A 24,805-nucleotide genomic window follows, 5' to 3' on the forward strand; every position below is an offset into this window, starting at 1 on the left:
AATACCTGTTTGTTGAATGAAATGTTGGGTACTAGGCAAAACCAAAACATTAAAAAGAAAGAACCGTCATACCTAAACCAACCTTTTTTTTTTCCTTTCATCTTTGAGGGCACTATTTTACTTGGCCTGAAAAGTGGAGTTTTGGTTTCAGGGTGGCTTCCTTACTAGTGGTTTCTTCCTCTATCACTTTCTTTAAATATGTCTCTTCTCCTATATGGTTTGTATAGAACATCTTAACTTTTTTTCTTGTTTGTTTGTTTTGCCTTTTATTTTATAGCTATAGCTAAAATGTAATTTCTTCCATGTCGCTTTGCAGCTAATCTAGTTGTGCAAACTTATAGTCTTTAGGCACATAAATTTTCTATTTTCTTTTTGGCATCACCCTCCATATATAAAAACACACTGACATCTGTAAATGTCTCAGGATTTTACAAGTGTCATGAAGTGTGGCAGTTGTCCTCTCTGTAGAGATCTACACTTGTGTGAAGTGAATTCAAGATGCTGAAAGAAGACTTAATGACTTAAGTGGCAAAGGTGCTCTAAAATGGGGCAGAACTCCTGGGTGCAGACAGGGAGAAGCATCGAAGGAAAGTTACCTTCTTAATAACTTTGGTTTCTTATTAACCTCTCTCCTTGTGTGTTAACAGCACATGCTGATGCTTCAGTTTAAGAGAGTGAAATGTGGCCTTCCTGATCTCTCCTTACTTCAGGAAGAGAAATTTGAATTGCATTGTTCAATGTATTTGCTTTTTGCAGTGCAGGTCTGTGCAGTTGCAGCCATCGTTCTTTTGTTCCTTTTGGCTGTGTTAGAAACAAGCTGCTGACTACATCTGAAACAGTTGGTATCAAATGTCCGATAAGGCATTTTACAGGTATGCGTATCCATGCACACACATTTAATAGAGACCTGCTGGAAGATTTAGACTGTGTACTTCAGATGTCTCTCGTAGTGTTTTTTCAGGGTCTCACTAGGTAGTCAGTGTCCCATCAACTGGCAGACATTGGCTGTTGTTTGAGTGCATTTCTATGCTACTGTGACTTCATCTTTTATGTCAAATGTTAGGTCTGAACAGAGTGAGCTGGTTTTATTATGTATTAGGCAATATTTTTCCACTCTGAGTGCTGTATAAGCTTTTGAGGAAAAGCTTGTAAATGTGTCCATAATTTTGAACACATTTTTATAGGTGAAAGCTTGTACATAAATTATTTAGTCTTTTGGGACTTCTGAACTACACAGAAAGAAAGTGATAGTTGAGTGTTTGGAAAGACTATTAAGCTTATGAAAACTGCAGGTGTTATCATTGTAACTTGAATAAACTTGAATAACTAGCACTTTGGCAAATATGCTTTTTACCTAAAATTCAGGATTTGACAGTTTGGTTGAAAGTGCTTTTGCATTAATAGTTGATGCTTTTGCTGCGTTCTCTAGGGTCTACCTCATTAGTTCAGGTTCAGCAAGGAATTCTTGCTGAGGCTTTTGGGATGCTAAAGGTACTATACAGAGGTAATATAATAGTTTTTCTGACATAAATAATGAAAAGTTTTTGGAAAATTTAAACCAGTGCAGTGTTATAGCCAGTGTTATAATCAGTCAACATTTTTCATTAACTAGACTGCTATCATTTTGGTCCACTATTAAGGGCTGTAATAGGTATGGGACTGAAACTTAACTATTTGTGTGCATGCACATCTGTTGTCTCCCACATGAATGCAGTTCTGACATGGAGAAGTTGTGCAGTTGTCATGTGGAGTGTGAAACCTGTGATAGATGATGGTTGGGTTTGTTTTTTTTTTTCAGCTGAGCTTGCATAAATTCATGTTCATGTCCCAAACTCTCTTGACTAGTATTGGGAAAGTACAGACATCAATCCACTGTCAATTCTTATTTGTTTTTGAAGTATAGAAGTGTAGGTTATTTTTGCCCTAGGTTTTCAAAACTGCCACTTCCTCACTGAGTTATAGTTGCTGAATCAGATGATGACATTAGTTGTCACTGATTTGAGCAGACTTTTTTCATTTTATCCTTAGTAGTGAGCTAAGTGAACCTGTGTTATTTTGTGCCAAAGTGGAACAGAACCAGTCTTAGAATCAGGCATGGTGTCTCACCAACTGTGTTGTTTTAAGCTGCTGCTTCTCTTTTCTAGTACATGTGAAATTAGGTCTGTATTTGTTAGTTACATGATTACTTTCTTTGTTACGTATCAATCAAAATGAACAAGAAACCCCGTATCATCCTTACGAAAGAAGTAGGGCTAATTTTGAGACGTTTAGGGCATGTTTTAAATTTAGTACAGGTTGCAGTGGTGTACTTTGGGATGTAGGTTATTTTCTACAGGTAATTGGAGAGAGTCAGTCTGAAATAGCTGATTTATAAACAAGATGTGCAAGGAAATTTTTTCCAAGACAGGTCAGTGACATCCTTGCAAATGATGGACCATTTATAAAAGTCAGTTTAGGACTAGTGGTGACTATTAGCTTGTGCTTGGTGCTGGAGAAATGCAATGTGCTGATTCCAGGGCAGGTGCAGATCTGCAGCAGTAACACCTCTGTTTGAGATCTACAGTAATTCCTCCCCAAAAGTGAGATAGCAGTGTGAAGAGAGCTCTGGGATAGCATTTGAAGTGGGTGTATTTTCTAGATTTTCTCCCTTTTTCTTCCTCCCGCTACATTGTTTTAACTCTGCATAATGGAACTTCCTACCTTTTTAGTCTTACTCCTGTTTGGCCAAACCTCTGAAAATATTCTGTGGGATTTAGCATTTAGGTCTTCAAAATAATGAGAGAAATTACTTCAGCAACAGGATTCATAATGAAGAAGAGAGTTTTCAGTGGAATTTTTGTGCCCAATATTATGATTTTATTTGGTGTTTATTAGACATGAACATTAATTAATATCTCTTTACTGAGTAAAGAAAATATTAGATTTTGGTTGAAAATTGTTAGAAGAGAATTGTGAGGCTTTTTTCAATTAAAGTGTGAAAAAACTTTCAGGATTATTATTATTGCTATCTGTTCATGTGAAAAACTTTCAGGATTATTATTATTGCTATCTGTTATTGTTACCCTGCTGTGCCAGAAAATCCTATAAAACCTGCTTCCAGGCATATACTTGAACAGTGCTAGTTTCCAAGAGTTATCTTCATCTGGGATTTGATTTTTTTTCTTTCCTGGGTCTCTATCCATTTGGATCAATTACACCTGTAGAATTTTGAAGTTTGTGCTATACTCCATAGTGTGCATACACATCGTTTCAGTCACTTTTTGATTTATCAGAGTGACTTTTTATTGGGTAGGAGTTCCTGCATTACAAAAGGAAGAGAGTGTACATTTAGAAATTAATCAATATTGCACACAAAATAAATGTTATTGTACTAGATTAAATATTTGTTTAGTTGAAGCATTGTGATGTAATTTTGTGTGTTGATAATTAAAACTGAATTGATTTAATTGTCAGTAAAAGGAAATTTGGTGTGGGATGGGTAGTCCTGATCGTAGGGATTGTAGTTGACATTCTTTTTGTTTATTTACTGGGTTACTTTTTTTTGTTGGTTTGGTCTAGGTTTTTTGTTTCGTTTTGTTTTAGCAACCTCCATACATTGGTGTGCTATCTTTTGAACTCTGAAATTCTTGTATCTTCAGGAAGTTTTATTTTTGCTATTGTTTGATACTTTTTTCTTTGTTCAGCTTATGAAGACTGGGTGTTTTTAATCCTGAGTGCTTTTTCCTCCAAACCCAAACGATAAGCAAAATAGATTTCCATCAAACTTTAATCAAGAAAATACTTGTAAATCTGATGAATATCCTTTTTATTCTTGGTATGGTAAAATTGATTAAATGAGTCCTTTAACAGGAAGGTGTAGAATCTTGATTGGTTACCTATAGAATATTATTTTTTTAATGCATTGTCTTTCCTATTTCATACACTTCTGTGTATTGTATGAGCATGGTGATAATAGTTGATTTAAAAAATATAATTTTTCAAAAAGTAGATGTGCTGGGAAAGCAGCTAGACTTCTTTTTATCTGGGTAAATCTTTACTTTTTTGAAACAGGAGATCAGCAAAATCTCGAAGCAGAAGTCCATATTCATCAAGGCACTCCAGGTCTCGTAGCAGACACAGATTGTCTAGATCCAGAAGTCGTCATTCAAGTATTTCTCCTAGTACATTGACTCTGAAGAGTAGCTTGGCTGCTGAGCTGAACAAAAACAAGAAAGCAAGAGCTGCTGAGGCAGCCAAAGCTAGTGCAAAAGCTTCCAATACTTCAACACCTACTAAGGGAAACACTGATACTGCTCTAAGTGCACCTCAGGTGAACAATGTTAAGGACCTGAAGAAAATCAAAACTGAGCATACACCTTCTCCTACCAGCAGTGCAAATCTGAAAAATGACAAGGCAAAAGCAAAGGTCTCGCTTCCTGAAATAAAAGCAGAAAATAATTTAATTGCAGACAAAATTACCAAACAGAAGCCTGCAGCAGTAAAAGAGAATAAATTGACTGTTGTGAAGCAGCAACCGGTCCCTGTAAAAGAGAAAAGCAAACCAAGTACACCAAGTGTAGTAGCCAAGGAGAAGGATCGAATTGTTGTACTACCGACCTCCACACTACCACCCTTGCCTTTGCCTCCCACACTGCCTGAAGATAAAGAAACTGAAAGGTGAGTTGTGACAGATATTTGCTTTTGGGATTGTTTGTTCCTTTTTTATAATGGTTGTTGTTGTTTCCTTTGGGAAATAAATATAAAACTACATGCCAGGTCAGGCTAATGCATTATTTAATTTGTTCTTGCTCTTCAGCTGTTTGACTGGTGACTATTAGTGAACTGGAGGAATTTGATCTTAAAAAGAATTTTAGTTCTTCAAAAAAGAAGAGTTTAGTCTAAGAAGAATCTTTCTATAAAAAGCCTACTAAAGAAATGTTTTAAAAATTGCTGGTAATAATAGCTTTGGGATGAATGAAAGGATGTATTCAAGGATTCAAGATTGCAAGTTTGGTGTGAACATATACATACTTCTGGGGAAAAGTTGAATTCAGTAGCAATATTAGAAAACTATTTAGCTGGGGTTTGAGGAAAAGATTCTCTTCCCTTTGAAAGACAATTGTTTTATAGCTGGGCATTATTTAAGTGTCATTTATTTCAAAGATCAGTATTATTTTGAGTATGTATAATGGAAGTGAGGTTCATGGCTTGCTATTTGTGTCAATTTTGAAGTGTAAAATTGGTCTGCAGTGAAGAAATTAATTTCTCTGTCCAAGTGTCATATGAATTTAGACTATGTTAAGTCTGTTTGTAATCCTAACAGGGAATCTCTTCTCTGTGATTTGTGGTTTTGTGGGTTTTTGTTTTGTTTTGTTTTGTTTTGCTGAAGGTGCTACATGCCTCTCACATGTATGCAAAAAATCACTTCACAAGTAAGACAGAAATTTTTAGCTAGAGGTGAAAATGTTTCTTTTGTTTTTGCTAGTAATTTAAGCTTGTATTAAATATTTAAGGGTGCATAGAAGCCTTGGGAAATAAATGCAGCCTAACATAGTATTAGACAGTTATATATTATTTTTTAGTTGTAAGAAAGAAATAGTTTCTTGCCCTTCAGCATTAAACTCTAGCAAATATTATAATGGTGCAGTGCATGTATGATTGCATTTACATTTGTGACAAAGCCATCCTCTCCAGGTAAATGAGAATCTTGATATTGGGAGCAAGATTTACTGTTTTAACTAAAAACTAGTCTGTGTAATTTAACTAAATATGACCGGCCTTGCAGTATTAATTGCAACAATATGAAATGAGATTTCATATTAAAGCTGGATGATTGCTTATGATATTATTATTATTGTTATATTTTAATGGATCACCTGTTTTAAGTTAGCTAGACTGAGGAGTTAAGCTACGATTAAGTAGTGGTTCTTTCATTCTTCTTTCAAAGTTGGTTCATTCCCCTTTCAAAACCAAAAGCCTACTGCTTGCAAACAGCTGCATTAGAAAGATTAATGAGAAGTAAGGGAATGTCTTTTATGCTTTGCTTAGTTTTGCCTATAGGATGTTATAAAATTTGGATCAGAAATTATAAATCATGATAAAGCTTAAGTCATCAAAGGAAGAAGATCAATGTTTTTAATGGCAGAGGAGGACAAAGGTATTTACCTTGGGCTCTGAGTTACTGTGGGGAAATTGTGTCAACAAAGAAAGTTTGAGCTTGATGCTATGCAGAACTGTCTGGTTCCTTCAGTAAGAATCTCATAAACGCACAAATAAGCAACCTAAGGGAACATCAGTGTTTCTACCCCGCAGTGCAGGTTAGCTGAAAGGGAAAATGCCATCAATGATGTTTAGCAGACCTGAAAAAAAAGCTGCTCTTGGCTGCCTCTGTTTTCATGTGCCACTTTTAAAATCTGTGTCAGAACCTTTCATATGTTACTTTCACTCATATTGAAAGTTTTGGGGAAAAATTATGAGAGAAATACTAATATGTAAACTTCAAAATAAGAGTTTTTTATTGCCATGACAGTTACATGCACTGGACTAAGGTGGTTTATTTATGGCAGGTTAACCATTATATTTGTGATGAGGGCAGTCTATGCTTTCTTGTGATGCTTCTTTAAAATGGGGCAGTGGCAGTTTAGGAAGTGGTAAAAGAGATAGAAGTGTTCAGTTTTCACAGAGAAGCATAGACATATGCAATACACTGGAATGCTGTATGTGAATGTATAAGGACTACTTACTGCAAGAAAAATAAGAAAAAATGTATGCATTGTGTATTATGTGAGTTGGCAATATGTTTCCATTTAGAAATGTTCCTGCTTTATCTGTGAAACTAAGCAGGTAAGAAATTGTAGAAAAACTGTCACGGAGAAGGATGAATAGTGCCATTTGGCAAATGCAGCTAACTTGGTAAATGTCCCCTCAAAGCATGACTTAAATTTTATTGATATGGTGATGGAAATTACTGTGTGAGTGTCCTGTAGGACAGAAACAATTATGTAAAGTTTAGAGATGGTCATGGCTTTAAAATTACTGGATATGCAGTAGCTGAACAAATCTTGCTTAACTAAAATAAGTTCTGGTAAAATTGAGCCATGTACTTAAGAAAAAAATCCTGCAGCAGTTATGATTCCCCATTAGAATAGTAAGAGCATTTCTAAGATCATTGTGTATTTGTTAAAAGATGCTGTATCTGTGTTTGGGGATTTTTCTCAAGACAAAGATGAACAGTATCTGTTTTTTATCTAATTATGATTGGTTAAAAATCAGCCAGATATCAGTAACCCATGTCAGGAAATCACTGTCATTTTTTTCATCTGGTATTTTTTTTTTTCTCACTTGGTATACATGCTGATCACTAGAAATGTGTTGAATCTGGAGTGTTTCAGCAGATGTATGCAATGAGAGTTTGTAAATGAGGTGATGTGGACAGCCTTGTAATGCCCGGCAGTGTTAATGTAAGCATGAGGCTTCATTAACTGTGATGGCCAATTTTAGAGACAACTGGGTTAGTCAGATCTTCTCTCTTACATGGGAAGTCAGAGTACAGATTTTACCACTATACTTTTGATGTCTGGCAGCACCTGAGCTCTAAATATTTGTGGTCGTCTAGGCCATAAGCTCGGAAGGAGGCTTATGTGGCAGAAGAAATCTGGCCTGGTAAGGCTTCTTGTGTCATCTTACCTCAGCTTTCACCAGAAATGTCTGCTTTCACAGTTCTGTGGAATTGTGGTTGTTAACTGTACATCTTCCAAAGAGCTATTTGAGTCATTTATCCAAGTCCTGCAAATTTTAAAAGCAGAGATTTCAAATGTTGGTGCATTGACAGTCTAGGATTTTTTTTTTTAAATAGTACTAATAAGTTTTGCCTTTATGCTAATATTCTACTATCTTCAACTTAATAGCAAAACAATGGTTTTTTTAATAGTTTGAGAGAAAATCTTTCAGTGAAGTCGGTTAAAGAAACAGAGAAGAAACTTCGCCATCTGCTTGCAGACTTGCCACTTCCACCTGAACTGCCTGGAGGAGCTGAGGTACCCAAAAGTCCTGAAGAAAAGAAACCAGCAGTTCAGTTACATAGCAAGAGAAGACCAAAGTATGTTTATTAAACTTTTTTTAAAAGCTTGTCAAGCAAGTAGAAATAATAATAGTTTCTTTAAAATATATTCTTGTCAAAAGAGTTCTACTTTTTGACATTTTTAGTATTAATGTGGCTTGACTCAAACTGCATGGTTTTATTGCCACTTAATAGTGATAAGACAGTTAACTAATAATGTCTCAAATAGTGTTGAGGGTGTCTTCAAAGTTAAGACAATGTCTAGATACACTAGCTGTATTCTTAAAAATATTTGTTGCTTTGTAGAATATGTGGACCACGACATGGTGAAACAAAAGAAAAAGAAATAGACTGGGGAAAGCGCTGTGTGGATAAATTTGAAATCATTGGTATTATTGGTGAAGGCACTTATGGGCAAGTTTACAAAGCCAGAGATAAAGATACAGGTAGGTTCAAAAAAGGTAAATGTAATTTTACAATTTTAAATGAAGAGGATGGTTTTGGTTTTTGTTTTATATTGAGTAAAATTTGTGGTATTCTGCCCTGTTATGTTTGGAAGTTTTTTAGTTGTTGGTGTGTTCAGTTTTAAGTTTAGCGTTTGTCTAAATCAGAAATTACTGTTTGCTGCATTGGAAAATTATTTCTCTGTAAAGCTGTGGCTGAAATGTAGCTGAGTAGTCCTAAATTCTGATTCTTATTTTTTGCTTTTTGATGGTCTGTGTAAAGTTGAACTAGTAAAGAAGAGAGGCTAAAGACAGGTTGGCAAACTGTAATGAAATTTGTAAAGGGATGTAACTGTGAAAGAAGCTATGCATAAAACTTGGTCATAGTTGTTTGTACTCCAGTAGTCAGTAGTTCATAGCAGGAAAAGAATCTGCTTCTGTGCAACACAGCTGTGAAGAATTGCACATGGGGTGTTCTTGCAATGAAACTGATTTTACAATAATGACATTATTTTTTAATTTCATATTAAAATATTGCTGAGATGAACGAGCAGTCACCAGTAGGATACATAATATTGTCACTACTTCTAAATAGATTATCCAAATTCCTTATATATGCTGTATGCTGTGTGATTGTTTTGTGATTAGTTAGTAGTTCTTTCCATGATTTCTTACCCTTCTGCCTTATTTGGGCATGCTTTGAATGCTGGACAGTTTTCTACTTCAGCAGTAACTGGATCCCATAGGAACAAATACCAGCCTCAGTTCCTTCTTTCTGATCTCCAGAAGAATAAGCAGTGTGATTATAATTCCTTCTTTATTCTTTACCTGTCTTTGTCTCAGTTCCACTTTAGTTCTAGTTGAGTTATCACAGATTTTTGCCTCTACCTTGAGAAACTTTGCAAATCAGTGTTAGGATCTCCTGAGATACTCCTCTTTGCATATTTGCATTTTAATCCTGTCATGACCATATTGCCTTTTTGGCAAACTTCAGGTTATTTGTGCGTCACAGTCATCTCTTAATCTCCCCTCCCATAGAAGTTGTTGCTTTCTGCATTGAAGGCATCCGTACAGATACAGCAAGCAAATCTGTTAGCTTTGGATTCAAATCCTCTGTGGAGAATGGCATTATGGCCTTTGAGATACCTTAGAAGAAGCTGTGTAATGGGCTTTCAGAGCAAGTGGATGTGGTGTCATGCTAGAATATGATCTATTGTGAGTGTATCGTGTAAGTTAGTGTAAGGTAAGTACTTTTTAGAGCTAACAAAGATACTTGGGCTGTCAAACTTGCCAGACACAGCAATAAACTTTCAAGAACAAAATGACTCAACTAGCATGTGTGGTCTGTGAACATCTTCCATCGTGAGTAGATCATGCTCCTGCCATTTTGTAGACTCCAGGTTGATCCAGCCCACCCTGCAGTAAAATAGTTAGGGAAAATCTCCTCACAGTAAAAATGGCAGTGCCACTTGTGCTTGTAGAAAGTATACTGATTAATTTGAGGACTCTTTAGTAATCTGCTTCATATCTTGAGCTGCATAGTATTTCTGGCTAGATAAATGCTTTCTGACCAGTGGTAATGTAGTATTAAGAAATCCAGAGCAGTCACAGGTGTCTGTCTCTAAAGCTGCTGCGGATAATCACTCTCTACTGGCAGACATAGTGTGGAATGTTCGGATATGTGAATGAGTTGTGCAGGAGGAAGGAGGATAGCCTTTATAGTGTGTGTAGCTGAAAATTCTCATTTGTAGTTTTGCTTCTGTATGTGATGCTGATTTCTGTTCAGCATGGTGCTTGGTGCAAGCCTCAGGGTTTTTGAAAAACAAACATACAAATCAATACTAAATCCCATGGTTTGGTTGCTAATCTTAATGGCTTTTATTTAAATTTTCTCTTAGGGGAGATGGTAGCACTGAAGAAAGTACGACTGGATAATGAGAAGGAAGGGTTTCCAATTACAGCTATTCGAGAGATTAAGATTCTTCGACAGCTTAATCATCAAAGCATTATCAACATGAAGGAAATAGTGACGGATAAAGAAGATGCTTTAGACTTCAAGAAGGACAAAGGTATGTATGCTAACAGGGGTTGCTCTTTCTGGACATGTTCTTAATGTGATAATCTGCTATGCTGGATTTAAAGTTACACTTCATTAAAAAATGTGTTTGCAAATTGTGATGCTTGATGAGGTATTTTATTTAACTCAGGTATGCATTTTGCTTATAGAAACATTTTCTGCCAATATTTTGTGGGATAAAAAAATGTACTGCTTGATTGTGGTTTTGCTGTAGAGGAGTAGATGTTTGACTCCTTGACACCCATGGATTAGGGAGGACAGCAATAATAGGAAGCTCTTAATGGTAAGCTTTTGTTAAACTTTTTTTTTTTTTTTTAGTACTTTCTCACACCATGTAGAGTATAGTAGGCTGAATGTTGAAGAGATGTTTTTCATTTTAGGCCTTGGTTTTATATTAATTGTTCTTCACTTACTTTTTTGATGATAGGCACTTGTGTTTTGTGGGCTAGAAAAAGAGTAAATTAAAAGTATGAAAAGCAAGACTTGTACAGTGGTAGTGTTTTTCCCCAGAGAGAAGGCCTGTAGACTTCTACTCTTTGTTCCTTTAAGTCTGTCTTGTTTGAATTGCTTCAAGCTCAGTCTAGAGATTAAAGCAGAGAGAGTGAAAATGTGTTGTTTCTTGGTACTTCTGATATTGGGTGGTATTTGCCCCTGGAGGCATTTCATTTTAGGTCTAAGTGTTACAAACCTATCATTTTGGAGGTATTTTAGTGTCCTGTGGGCAATTTGTTACATAGTTTGGTTTAGGAGAGTGTTTGGAATGTAGTACCTGTCCTTCTTCCCTGCTCTCCGTCCCCGAGTCTCTATACAGCATGTCCAGCAGCAGTGCAGATAGAAAATGCTGTGTGTACTGCATGGCCCACTGAAACACCAGGTGATATGAACATTCAGAAGGTGGATATGAAGCAGGAATTCGTTTGTTTTTTTTTCCTAGCATCTTTGGAGAGTATAATATGGAGAGTATGTGCTTTAAAGCATATACAGCATTGACATGCTTAAAAGTGGGAAGTATCTAGCAAGAGTTTCTCGAGAGTTGTCCAGGTTCAGTGGTCAGGCTCCACTCAAAATCCTTACAGTCTGCAACAGCCAGTTTAGTCTTTGTATATGAATCTTGCACAAAGTTTTAATTAGGTGTAACCTACTTGGCTAATAGGACCACACTGAGTCTTGACTTAGTACATAATGACTCATTAATGAATTTTCTTTCTTTCTGTTTAGTGTCGTGTTTAGAATTGAATAGTAAATTTCAAATGGGGTTTTTTTGTCCAAGTCTGTGTTTGTGCTTTTGATATTACTTCTGATTTAATTTCTTTTTTTCTAGCAGCATATTACAACATGTACATTTTCTGTACATTCACGAGGGCAGGGGTGTCTCTGGAGAAGAATTCTGTTCTATTCTGCTAGAATAAATTTCTGATAGTTGAGTAAGTTCTGATAGTTTCTTGAAAACGTTAGCAGGATAATGAGACTGTTGTTACAACTTCTCTGTGAAAAAATGGAAGTTGTGGTTTTTTTCAGGCACTGTATTCCTTATTTCTCTAACGAGTAGTTCATTGTGAGATAGAGATTTATGGTTGAGTTGTGGCCAAATTGTAGTCTGTGCAGGGGATGAATGCAAGTGGGAGGAAGTTTGGTCATTTTCACAGTAAATTGTAGCAAATACATAAGTAGGCTGCTTAACAAGGAACCATTAGAAAAGTGGTAGTGGTATTTTACAACAGGCAGAAGTTACAGTAAATGCAGGGTGTTTTGCCTATATGATGAACATGCTTATGCTTAATGTATGTTACGTGTTTACCATATGTTTGAAATATGGCTTGGAAAACCCTGCTGATGTGCCACTTAGAAGAGTAGGGAATAAGAGCATTTTTGCTATCACGTTTTTCTAGTTATTATGAGTGAAGTTAATTTTGTTTCAAAGGCTGTGTATCATATCCTGACATAGTACTCATCTGCTTTCTCACTTAAGGCAGTGTGGGGTTTTTTTTTCGTTGGATCTCACTAGTTTATTATACAGTACATTCAGTTTTCTGTCAATAATGTAAGTGTTGGGCCCACTTTACAGCACTTGATTTGAGGATACTTTTTAAGACAGTAACATTGCACTGCGAGCCAGCAATAGCTTGGCTTGTACAACTTTGTCCTGGTATTTTGAGCTGCATTACATGTTTTTAAATGGCACACTCAAAAGTCTGGAAGAGAGAGGATTGCTCATTCCTCATGTTAAAGCCTGTCTCAATATTTTCAACAAAGAAAATGGAAAAAATTATATCTGTGTTTTATCTTGGCCAGTTTGGACTATAAACTTAAAGACGTGAACAGCTTTGATAGATAGTTTTGGGTTTATTCTTTCTCTACTAACTGTTAGCAAAAGAAGTGTAACTCATTGGAGCAGTGTCTTACAAATTTTCTAAGTGCATTTCCCTCCATCAGTGGAAGTCAGCACCTTAGGCAGGATTATTGTTTGTATAGATTGGGTATATACAAAGCAGAGTGGGTGATACATGGGTCTGTCTTCTGAGTATCAGAAGTTGTTCACTTTGCAGTCTTCAATATACATGAGATGTGCTTGATAAAGTTGGAGAATTGCATTACTGATTACTAATTAGTAATGTAACATCTTGATTCTCTGGCACAATCCTGATAGATAAAAGATATATGTTGGGTGTGGCTACAAGGAGTATTCATTTTATTTCTTTTTTAGGCTTTTCTCACCTACCTATCATTCAGAGGGAGATAGGTGAACACCCAAACTTAATGATGGGAGCTCTTGTGACTCTGAGGTTGTATTCAGTCTTTTGTGTGTTGAGCCACCTTATCAGTTAAAAAATGAATTATTGAGAAAATGCTTTCTCAATTTGAGCTGTTGTCAGTTTTGGTATTTTTCCTTTGTGTGTCTATAATTTATATGACTTTGGTGTATATCTTTTTACTTTGGGCACTTGAGATGCTTCTTCAGTTCTCAGTTGCCTCTAACAACTGGGAGATGTTTGCAAGTGCTCAACAATATAGCTATGGGACTGACATGATCTGTTTTTACTAAACAAACAGAAGATGCCTGACTTAGCTTTTGTTGCTGTGAATGTAAACACAGTAAGTGTACTGCCTGACATCCCTTCCTGCTTTTGACTGGGATAGATGTTTTCGCTAACCTGAGGGAGGATGTAAAACTTGACATGGACACCAATAATAAAAGATCTGGTTAACATTGCAGCTTAAGGGTTTTTTCTTTTTTCTTTTTTTTTCCTTTTTTTTTTTCCAGTGTGTCTGTAAATTGCTGATTTATGTATGTGTGTTTCTGTAATTAATTTTAAGATCTAAGTTTACTTTAGATTAAATTTTGAATTGATTTGCAGTACAAATCAGCAAACTTTTCAGGCATGAAATTGGTATTTATATTGACAGTACTATAGTACAGGAGGACACTGACTCTGCAGTATGTTGTAATATGACTGACAGGTTACTTTCTCACTGTAGTGAGCTGTCAAGAAGTACTTATTCTAAAATCTTGTGGTTTGGAAGGAGTTTGTGACAGCAGTCATGTAGTCAATGTTACATGGTAGCTGGTTTTGTCTGTGTTTCCTAGGAAGTTGAGTAAAAGCAGAGGCGTGAATTTCAGCAACCTCTAATGCTCTACAGCTTGCCTCGCTGCTCCCAAAATAGGTGATAAAAACTTACCCCAAATACTTTTCATGCTAGAGCTAAGTTATCAGGAACAGTGTGACTGCTTGAGGGTGCTTCCTATTTGTGTGTGCTGTACTGGGCTTTCGACTGGAATAAGTGCAGATCTAATTGTGTGGCTTTTCAACTTGTTCCATGTCAAAATGAGGAAACTCTCTAATTATTAATCAAAGATTTTTGTTTGTCTGCTTTAAGGTTTTGGTTTAGCTGTTGAGGGTTTTTTTCCTTCTTTCCCTGTATTACATGATAAAACAAGGAGAGTATTTACTCCCAGGGCTTCTGTATGTTCTTGGCTTGTATCCCTGTTTCAGAACATATGTGGAGTTCCTGCAAGAGGAAAATGCAGTTGAAAGGGGAAAATAACACTATCATTAAGTAGAAACTTAATATTGGGTGAAAATGTAAAAAAGTAGTGTAGCAGCAATGTTTTCTTAAGGGATTAATTCACCAGCTATGGCTATATTTGTTGTTCTGGCAATCAGAAAATAGATTAATAATACCTAAATTGAACAAAAAGACAATTGTCTATTGAAGGAGCTTTAAGGAATTTAAGTGTAAGGAACTTTTTAAGGAATTGTTGGGCAATTTCTTCTTTAGTTTCCAGGTTGTGGTTGATGAAATCCTGTATAAAACTCTTGGAATAATAGATCATGAGTACTGGAAGAGAAATGCTAAGGAAATAAAATAGTAAATGTAATCTAATTAAACTTAATCAACAGTAAGAATAATCTGTGTATTGCGTTGAAGAAGCTGGAGGAGGCTTAGTAGCAAAGTTAAAATCTGATGGAGTTTCATTTTAAAAACTGAGTACAGAACAAATGTTGAAAATGTATTTCTCAGCATTGTACGTACTATGCACTGAACTAGGCAGAGATACTGGAGGCTCTTTAAAGCATTTCTGTATTTCAAGATACTATTGTAATGCATTTATACTAGAATTGAATTTAAATTTGCATGTAATAAGGCCTTTTTGGTCTCCTGGGTCCTCAGATCTTTATCTAGTCAGATATTTTGAGAAACACTGAGCACCTTTCCTCTGAATTACATTTGGAAAATACTTGTTTAAAACCTATCATCTATGGAGGCTTTTGGATCATTATCCCCTGCACCACCACCCTCCCCTCCCAAGTCTGAAGCACTTGTATCTTTGGGAACAAATGGGGTCCTGTTTTGTTGGATCTGTCTGATTTGAAGACACTCCAAAGAAATCCAGAGCCTGTCTGTGTCACAAAAATGCAAAGCATGTTTTGTTTGTATTTTTTGGCCTCTCAGAAAATCCAGTGTTTATTGCAGATCATTAGTGCCCTGTTTTGTAGAGTTAGCTCTCTTGTATGCAAACCTTTACTGCATTAGACCCGAGCTTCTTATGTGTTAAGAAGCTACTTCTGTTAGAGCTCCATTAACTGAAACATATGACCAAGAGGAGGAGATGTGTTAATCCTTTAATTAGTCTAAATTGATATCTCACTTGTGGAACTCCATCAGTCTTAACTGACAAAATGGTCAGAAAGGTGCATTTTTCTAAGGGCAGTCAAAAGGAGTAAGGTGAGGATTATTTGCCTCCATGTGAATCTCCTTTATTTATTGTGTACCTCCTTAATAGATTCAGCTATCCCATATTCAGAAATACGCAGTGTTCCTGCTGTTCAGCTGTTCCAGCTGCTGCTCTGTCAACGTGTAGTGATGTTAGGATTTCTGACTATCTCAGGAGATGAAGGACAGTAGATGAATTTCATGGTGTTAGTGAAAGAAGTGGGCCACCCAGGACACAACCCTTCTGTTAGTGCTTTGTTGCAGTGTGTAGAAATGGACTAGGCTTTCTCCCACCCCACGGGTGGGAAGTGTAGGTCTTTAACACAACAGCAGTAAGATGAAGAACTTTAAAGTCAAGTAAGTAATTCTGAGTTCATTTGAATTGCATGCACTTTACTGTGAGTTTGCTTTAGGTGTTTTTATGGCACTACTTCCCAAAATGAGAATGGGGCGAAGCTGGCATTAAGTAAAACATCATTTTAAAATGTAACCTTCAAGTTACAAAATATTTTGCCCTCATAAAAGAAGTAACTATTTTTTTTTTCTGCTATGTTTCCTTTTTTGAGAAATGCATATTTGTGTGGCATTTGTTTTGATAGAACTAAAGTATGCTATGAACTTGAACTCAGACTAAGCTGTAGTAAGCACACTTCTGCCTGTGCATAGTTCATTTGTAATGTCTTCCATGACTGTTTCCTTCTTCCTGAATGACTAGCTGCTTTCCCTTTTATGGAGGATCAAATCCCCCAGTGTGATGAAAAACAATGAAAATTTGAAATTTTTGTCTGGAATAACATACGGATTTTGTTGACAGAAACTACAGATCTCTGTCAGAAAAGGGCGCCATGTTTGTCTAGGAATAAACTAACAGGAGTTCCACTTGAGTTTGCTTGATAGCTTGAGTAATACTGAAAATCAGGCTTGAATGGTAAGATTACCAAGGTTAATAGTCTAATTTTCATATTTTCTCATACTAAATGAAGATTTTACCAGTTTTTTTTTTTTTAACAGATTTTAATAATGTGTAGTTTGGAAATAGGCAAGAATGTGCAAGTGCAATGAATCTGTACATTTGCTCTTGATCTCATAAGGAAGGAATATGTAGCATTTATCCTTTTTTACTGTATATTTTCTAATAAAAGTTGCAGAGAATGTAAATAATCAGGTGTCACCTCCCAGGTACTGCTTTGTTTATGAATCTTCTCTATTGTTGTCAGCTGTCCTTCTTGCATGGGGGTACCAATTGTGATTGCTGGTTATAGTGCATAAATAGCAGTGAAAAAATCCTGGGAGTTAGTGACAGAGCAGGAAATTGCTCAAGGCATGGATCCTGCTTTGCATATAAACAAGAGGTCTCTGTTCAGCTGTTCTCACTAAACAGTTCTGCAGTCAATCTTTCTCCTTGTCATATACACACATGCAGCCAGCTGCCATGACAGAGTTAACTTTCTCTTGTACTCCAGAGCAGGAAGGTACCAATATTCACTGGTGTTCATTCAGTTTTGTTGAGCTGACGTCCTCTGAAGGGCATGTTTAGGTTTTTCTTACACTGCAGTACTAATATCAGGTGTTTTGTTTTGAGGCATTTAAAAATATGTCATGGCTCATACTTCAGTCATCGTTGAAGTAGATCTGACAGCAGATTGCCAGCTATCTAATTTGAAAATACCAAGATTAGGAGCCTCTGTGCTTTTCCGTGTTAAACTGGTGAACTGGATTGGTGAGTTCAGTTATGCAAATAGTAACACAGCAGACTTTTTATACTTTTATGGACTTTAATACTTCCCTCTCTCCTTGTGAAGTGAATGGGATTGTGTTGTACCTGCTTGATTCACCTCCTGTTTCACACCCTCTCCACAGAACAGCAGGGGTATTTTGTAATGAGTATTTTGCTTTCTCTGTATAATACGCAACAGGACAAAAAGGCCTAAGTCAGAAACAGTGAGCTGCTTTAGCTGATGTTTGCTAATCATTGTTACAGGTTTAACACTTAGTTTATGAGTAATCTTCTTCCTGAACAGCAGATGGACCTAGCATTCTTTTTTCCCTTTTCAGCTACTAAACAAGAAAAGGAATCAGTTCATTAGAATGTGGGTGTGTATGTGTACAGCTTCTATCAAGCTGACTTCTCATTATTGCTCCAAGACTTTCACTAGTTTCTGAGTTTAAACTTTTTTAGGAACAAGAACGTATAATGAGTTCTTGTTGGGTAGAAACTATTTGTAGTGGAAGATTTATTTAAGGAGGTTTTGGAAATGCAAGCTAGACAGACCCACTTGAATGTGGTTTCTGCATTGCTTACTTCATTCTGCAGGGGCTGCACTGTTCTGTGTGTCCCTGGGTGAAGAGGGGAAAGAATGCAGCACTAAAAAGTAGATTGTACTGGGAATGGTTGTATTGGAGATTGGTTTTTGCTACTTCTGAGTTACTCAACACTTTTCCTCTTGAAGTGTGCTTATGCATATCGAAGAGCCTTGCCTTTAATGGCTTTAGAATTACACAGGCAATGTAAGATAAGACCAGATTCTCTTGTGCTTGAATGTATGCATGTGGCAACTTAAAAGACGAAGTCTGTCTTTGCAGAACTGCTGTTACTAGTAAGTTAGATCTGCTTTCTCATTTTATCCTGTCTTATAGGTATTTTTAGTTAGAGAAGGGCCAGCTTATTTCTGACCCAGTTGCATGGAAATCTTTAAAAAAATTAATCACTGAGTCATGAGAGATGAACAATAATGAACAATAATGCTTGTACATATTTTGTTTCTAGATTTCCTCTCCAAACTTTACATAGGTAATATTAACACAGTTAATTTTTCTTGAAATAAAATGGATGGAGATTGAGAGCTATAGGGAGAGAGCACATGTTCATCTAGACTAAAGCACCATGTGGTAACATTATTTTTCTTTTCACAAACATTTGACTAGTATAACTGTTTATATTGAACAGCAATTCATTAAAACTTTTTACTGTACTGTATTTAATTGGATATGAGATACAGCTATAAATACTGCAGAAAACCTAAGTAGTTGTATGAAAAATGCTTCTGATTTTAAAAAGTAGGCAACAACAATGCTTTGGACTGCTATAAAATCACTTTTTCTGTTTCTCCTACCCTTTCACTTTCTTTTTGTAGGTGCATTTTACCTGGTATTTGAATACATGGACCATGACTTGATGGGACTGCTGGAATCTGGTTTGGTTCATTTTAATGAAAATCATATTAAATCTTTTATGAGACAGCTTATGGAGGGCTTGGCCTATTGCCACAAGAAGAACTTTTTGCACAGAGATATCAAATGTTCAAATATTCTACTAAATAATAGGTATGGATATTACTTAAAAATACATAACAAAAATTGTATGCTAACAACATCTTTAAATCGTTATTTCAGTCTTCACAGTTCACCTGATTGGAGTCATTAGCAAAACTCATTTTCTAAATTGCCTTGTTTCTTTACAGTATTTTGCAACTAATTTTAATGTTCCTGCTTAAGACTGGAGCCTGCAGCTGTGTGTTAAACTTAATTTATGTTAAAAAAAGATTAAATTTTAATCCTGCTAAGTCGGAGTACAGTGGGAAAATTATCTGAGCTTAAATATATTAAAACAGAATTGTAGGATGTGTTTGAAGTGTATTCTTTCTGCCATCTCATTTCAAGATGGCATTGTGGCTAGGCTGGTTCTTCATGACAGTTCTGAGGTCCTTGTCATCATCAGTCAGGATAATGCTTTAAAAGACTATTTGACTAGGCATGTTCAAACATGCCTTAACTTGCAGTTATGGCTATTGTCAAAGGGGGAGAAGGATTTCTTTCTTACTACTTTAACACATGGTAATTACAAATCATATTAGTAAGTGTGGTGTTTTCAGTGTGCAGCAGCAGCAGCAGCAACAAATAAAAAGCCAGTGTGAGGATAGTGGGTGACTTCATTACCAACTGTTGTGCATCATTACCTGGAGTACTAAATCCAGGAAGCAACATAAGAGCAAGGTTTATAATGGCAAAAAAGGGTATAGTTAAGAAAAAAGAGTAGGTAGTCAGCTTCTGGGGTTTGTTGTCTCAGGAAGTTTTCTGGGTAGTGTCAGGAGTCTCAAAAAAAGATGAGGTATGTTCAAGGACAGGATCATTAACACATGCTGATGGCAATGGATGGGGATCCCTGTTTTAGCATCCTTAACATAATGATGGTGGGTAGTGGTTAAGTATGAGGAAGATGAGCCCCAAAGGGAATGGGTTCACATGTTCTTCCTAAAAATCTACTGCTGCTGTTGGAGATAAAATACTGGGCAACATGGATCAAGAGTCTATTTTGATATACCTAGTTTTCTCCCAGCTTTCTCCAAATTAAATTTGCTATTTCTTCCTCCTTTTTCCCTTAGAGTGAACTAACACTTGACTTCTTTCAACTCTGTATCCTACTGCAGTCTTGCTAGATTATGATAGAGATTCTTAAACAGTTGCACACATTCCTCCCCATTACTCAGTGTGCCCACACACATAATCCTATTATCTGCTGATCTCTGGGCTTAGTGTTTCTGTGTGCACCTTTGGGAACTCAGAAGCTGGATGTAACCTGAAAGTGGAGAAGACTGCCTTATGGTAGAGGAGGAACTTGTTATTTTACTGTGCTCTCCAATCCAGATTACAGAGTTGGGAGAGCAGTGGGCATCCTTAGGTTTTTCCACCAGCAGCAGAAAAATGTGATAGTAGATCTGAATGATTTTTTAAGCCAGTGTTTCAAAAATCCTATTACTAGTTACAGCCTGAAGCCAAACATGTGGGTTATGTATTTTTTACATAGGCAACTTCAATGAATTTTTGAGCAAATACTAATAATCTTCTACAAATAAGCATGTAAATTTGAGGGGAGCATTTCTTTGTTTATGGGTGTTTTCCAAGAAATTAGAATAAAGGTCTGAAGAGGAAAGTGGATGGAAACTATAACCTGTATATGGTATCATCACAAAATGGTCACGTACATGCTGTTGCCACAAAATTGTCATACTAGCAGCAAATCTTGCCATAATTTGATAAAATAGCAAGTATTTGAAGGTGATGGGAGTTATTAAAGTTTATCAGTACAGAAAAGGAAAACCACATATAACAGTCCAACATTCATTTAGTGTATTAGAGACGCTTGCAGATAGATCTCTGTTTGAATCATCCAGACTTTACAAGTAGTGGGAGTTTCTGGTCATATAGCAGTGCCTTTTAGCTGTGGGAACTGCCAGGCAGGAGCTCTATATCTTCTACTCTTCCCCTCATATGTGGAAAAACTCAGGAATGGGTTAGGAGTTATGTCATTCAGTAAGTTGGTTGCTGACAAAAATAGAATCCCTTATCTGGTCAGTCACCCTGATGTAAAGGCTCTATTTAAAATGTACAAGCACAGAACAGGACTTTGATGGCTTCCTAGAAGGAAGTATGAAGGCTGATAATAGTTTGCTGTGCCAAGTGCTCATGCTAGCTGTGAGGCCTGAGAAAAGAGCAGTTTCTTCCCTCAGTTTTTTCCTGCAGAGTTACTGACTGGAATATTTATCGTATAGACCTAAATTTTTACTATCATCCAATAATGTAAATGCCCTTTGATAAGCATACTCAATTTTGCTTACTTGTCTTTGCTATTCAGTGAGTTAGCATACTGCTTAATGAAGAGATGCCGAGATAGCAAAGCATTTCCTCTTCATTAATGTGGTTTGGTGAAGATCAGTCACAGCTGTTTCAGTGTTAAACTTTACCTGATTTTGGGGGAAGAAAGCTTAACAGGATAAACCACTAAATAATTCCTTGCTTTTTCCACCAGAGGGCAGATAAAGCTCGCCGATTTTGGGCTTGCTCGGCTGTACAACTCAGAAGAAAGGTAAGATACAATTACACTGTGAAAAAGCATTCAGAAGTTTAATCTTTTTGCGTAACTATTATGAGGGACAGAAGACTGTTTTGTTTAGAGAAAATGTTACTGTACTGTAATACAAGTAATTGCTAAGGAAAGTGAAAGAAATACATGTTGTCTTACACAGCATAAAACCACAAAACTCTCTTTGTGTGAGTGTATTGCTTTTCCAAGTGTCCTGGATAATTAATGATAGAGACTGGCCATATATTGATTGGAAAATAACTTACAGTCCTAAGTTTCTGGTCCTGTAAACCTGAGGTATATTTCTTCTGTTAGTGTACCAAAGATGTTATTTAGAGAACATTTTTTTTTTTTTTTGAGGTTGGGGGGTTTTGTTTGTGTTTTTTTTTTTTTTTTCCTGGCACAAAGTATCATACAGCTCCTATTCAATAAGCATTACTTTTGTGTAAGATTTGACTTTACGTTTCAAGAGGTTCAGTGTATTCTGTAGGCAGTCAGTGCTGTTGAATCTGTTGGAAACAGAGATACAAGTTTAAATAAAAGTTATTCTGAAACTTCTTGTGACTTGTGCTTCTGTTGTTCTTGGCTTCATTATGCTCATACTCCAGGAAACAGGTGCACGGTTTTTTATGATTAAGAACTTTAGTATTTACTTTGTAATGTAGTATTTGTCATGTAGAACTGACTTTTCAAAATCCAGGCTGAATGTTCACTACAGTAATATGTCCATGAGATGGTTGGATACCTGACCTTTCTTTGATTTCTGCATGTCTAATTTGAGAAATAATATCCAAAATGTTGGCTTTAGGGGTTTATTGTTTTCTGAACAGCTCTTGTGTTGTTGATAAATGTGTTAGCATTAGTTTCACTGAGCTTTTTTCTCAGAACTCTTATTTCAGGAAAACATGCTTAAGTACAGTTATGGAAAGTGTTGAGTGTAATAGCAAAGTGAAATAATCTTAAGCATCTGCTAGCTAATTTTTTTCTTTTTTGATGTACTTAATAATAAACTATCTTTTTGTTTTAACATGCATCAAACTGGCTTAATGGGGTTTTCTCCTCTAGTTTACCATATTTTGCTTGGGTCTTTTTAATGTCTGTTTTAAAATTAATTTAAATTTTCTTTGTAAAATCACTGTTCATTAAGGATTAAAGGTTCAGTGTCCTTAAAATGCCAATAACCCATTTTACTGTACATGAAACAGCAACGTTATTATGCCATTATGCATAAATGGCACCAAGATTAAGATTTAATTAAGCTAGCTAATAGAATTGCCCATTGAACATGGGAGAATAATTAGAATCTCAGTAGATTTTTGGCAATACTTTTGTCATTTGTTTTCCTTCTGACCTGCAGTAACATATATAATTAATGTATATCAACAAGTGTATAATAGCTGCTGTTTTTAATTCATGTACTTTGCATTTGGTTTACTGTTGTTTAGAATTTAATATTATTTGAAAGGGTACAGAACTTAGTAGGGGCATAATGGGGAGGAAATAAAAATTTAAGTAAATTCCATTTTGTGGTTGTAGTTGGGCTCCTTTAAATGTTATTCTAGTAGATTTAACATGTTTGGAGTAGGAGGTATGACAGATTGCATGTCAAGACAAGTGTTCAAATAAAAATCACCATATACTAATACATATGAGCAATGTATCTGTAGAGATAGTCCATACCATGTAAACATTTCATAGGGAATTTTTGCTTCAGAGATAAATATTATAAATGATGGAATTGTTTCCAAAAATGTACTACCTTTTAAAAAGGAATTGGAGTTATGTGCCTTAATGAAAGAAGAACTCAGATGATTTTACAGAAGTGATAACTGTACTACTGAGAATACTCTAAGAGCTTGTTAGGCTTCATTCTATGGTTGTTCACACTTATAGTTACTCTTTCTGTTTGGAGTTACCTCGTGTTGGTAACTGAAAAAAAGCTTGACCCAGTGAAAAACTGAAGAAAACTGAAAGAGTTCTGGAATCACTTTTAAAGTACCCTGGTTGAAACAAAACCAAAATCAAACATTTCTTTTCTGCTTTTTATTTTGAACTGTTGATGCTGTAGTTCAGTCTGTGCATAAAAAAATGTGTGTCTGCATTAGTAGAAATCTTTGATTTGTGGGAGGATGGGAAGGGTTATTCACAGTGACCAAAATTTCTGGTTAGAGCTGTGGAGAATTAAAGATATTGTGAAATATAGGAAGATACTAGAAGCATTCCAGGCTTTGGAATCAAAATTGGTGAATGATGCAGTTCCAGAAAAAGACTTTTATCTCTTTTGCTCATACTTAAGGAGAGAAAAGTGATTTTTTCCTTCTTTTTAAAGTGCTTGTAGAGGTCCTATATTTAGTTTGGTAATAGCCAATAGGTGCATGGAAGTTACTAGTTTTATCTAAGTGAGTTCTGCTCCTGAAATGACTAGCAATGTAATAAATATACAGTATTGCTTTCTGAATAATAATGGAGATACACTATTCACATAGCATCAAGGTGACTGTGTGATTATTATTTATATCTTCAATCTGACTGTTTGTAGCCTTCATCAGGTCATGGTGTTTGCTTTTGTGCAGTTACAGCTTTGCAGGAGTAAAATTAAATGAGAGTGGAAGGTTGTACTGTTCTTGAACAGCATCACAGAAGTAAAGTCCTTAAGGTATCCTGTTTTTAGAAGTGTGATCATATTAAAATGATAGTTCTCTATTTTTCCTCCTTCCAACAGCCGACCATATACCAACAAAGTTATTACATTATGGTATCGGCCTCCTGAGCTTCTCCTTGGGGAAGAAAGATACACACCAGCTATTGATGTCTGGAGCTGTGGGTAAGAATTTGGATAGAAGATTAGCAAGGATAAAAACAAGCCAGAAATAAATTTTAAAGTTTCTATTATTCCGTACTGAAAGCCATAATAATGGAATTTTGCAAAACTGTTTTACAGCTGTATCCTGGGTGAACTTTTTACAAAAAAGCCAATATTTCAAGCAAATCAAGAACTTGCTCAACTGGAACTCATAAGGTAACTAGCAAGCGCTGCTACATAGATGCCTCATAAACTGACAGGTTTCTTTTCTTAGTGTTAACATGTGAGAAAATGCACTGCAAATACTTGCAAGTGGTCAGTTACTGCCCTGCGTGAGATGTTAGAGGTTTTGAGGGGCATTTAACACAAG

At 36.0% G+C, this 24,805-nt stretch overlaps 1 protein-coding gene across 6 annotated transcripts in view; it reads left to right on the forward strand.

Moving 5' to 3' along the window:
• The window catches only part of CDK13 (cyclin dependent kinase 13), a 46,865-nt gene that overhangs the window by 6,942 nt on the left and 15,118 nt on the right, over positions 1 to 24,805 (forward strand). For all 6 annotated transcript variants that reach the window (XR_009486956.1, XM_059849729.1, XM_059849722.1 and 3 more), the window contains exons 2-9: positions 4,051 to 4,656; positions 7,910 to 8,077; positions 8,345 to 8,484; positions 10,380 to 10,550; positions 18,907 to 19,096; positions 21,579 to 21,635; positions 24,355 to 24,456; positions 24,574 to 24,651. Coding sequence is in view for 5 of the 6 variants with exons in the window: in XM_059849729.1 (XP_059705712.1) it covers positions 4,051 to 4,656; positions 7,910 to 8,077; positions 8,345 to 8,484; positions 10,380 to 10,550; positions 18,907 to 19,096; positions 21,579 to 21,635; positions 24,355 to 24,456; positions 24,574 to 24,651 (1,512 nt within the window). In the remaining variant the exon portion in view is untranslated. The remainder of the gene's footprint in view (positions 1 to 4,050; positions 4,657 to 7,909; positions 8,078 to 8,344; positions 8,485 to 10,379; positions 10,551 to 18,906; positions 19,097 to 21,578; positions 21,636 to 24,354; positions 24,457 to 24,573; positions 24,652 to 24,805) is intronic.

Source organism: Haemorhous mexicanus, chromosome 1 (assembly GCF_027477595.1).
Source record: "Haemorhous mexicanus isolate bHaeMex1 chromosome 1, bHaeMex1.pri, whole genome shotgun sequence".
NCBI classification, from domain to species: Eukaryota; Metazoa; Chordata; class Aves; order Passeriformes; family Fringillidae; genus Haemorhous; species Haemorhous mexicanus.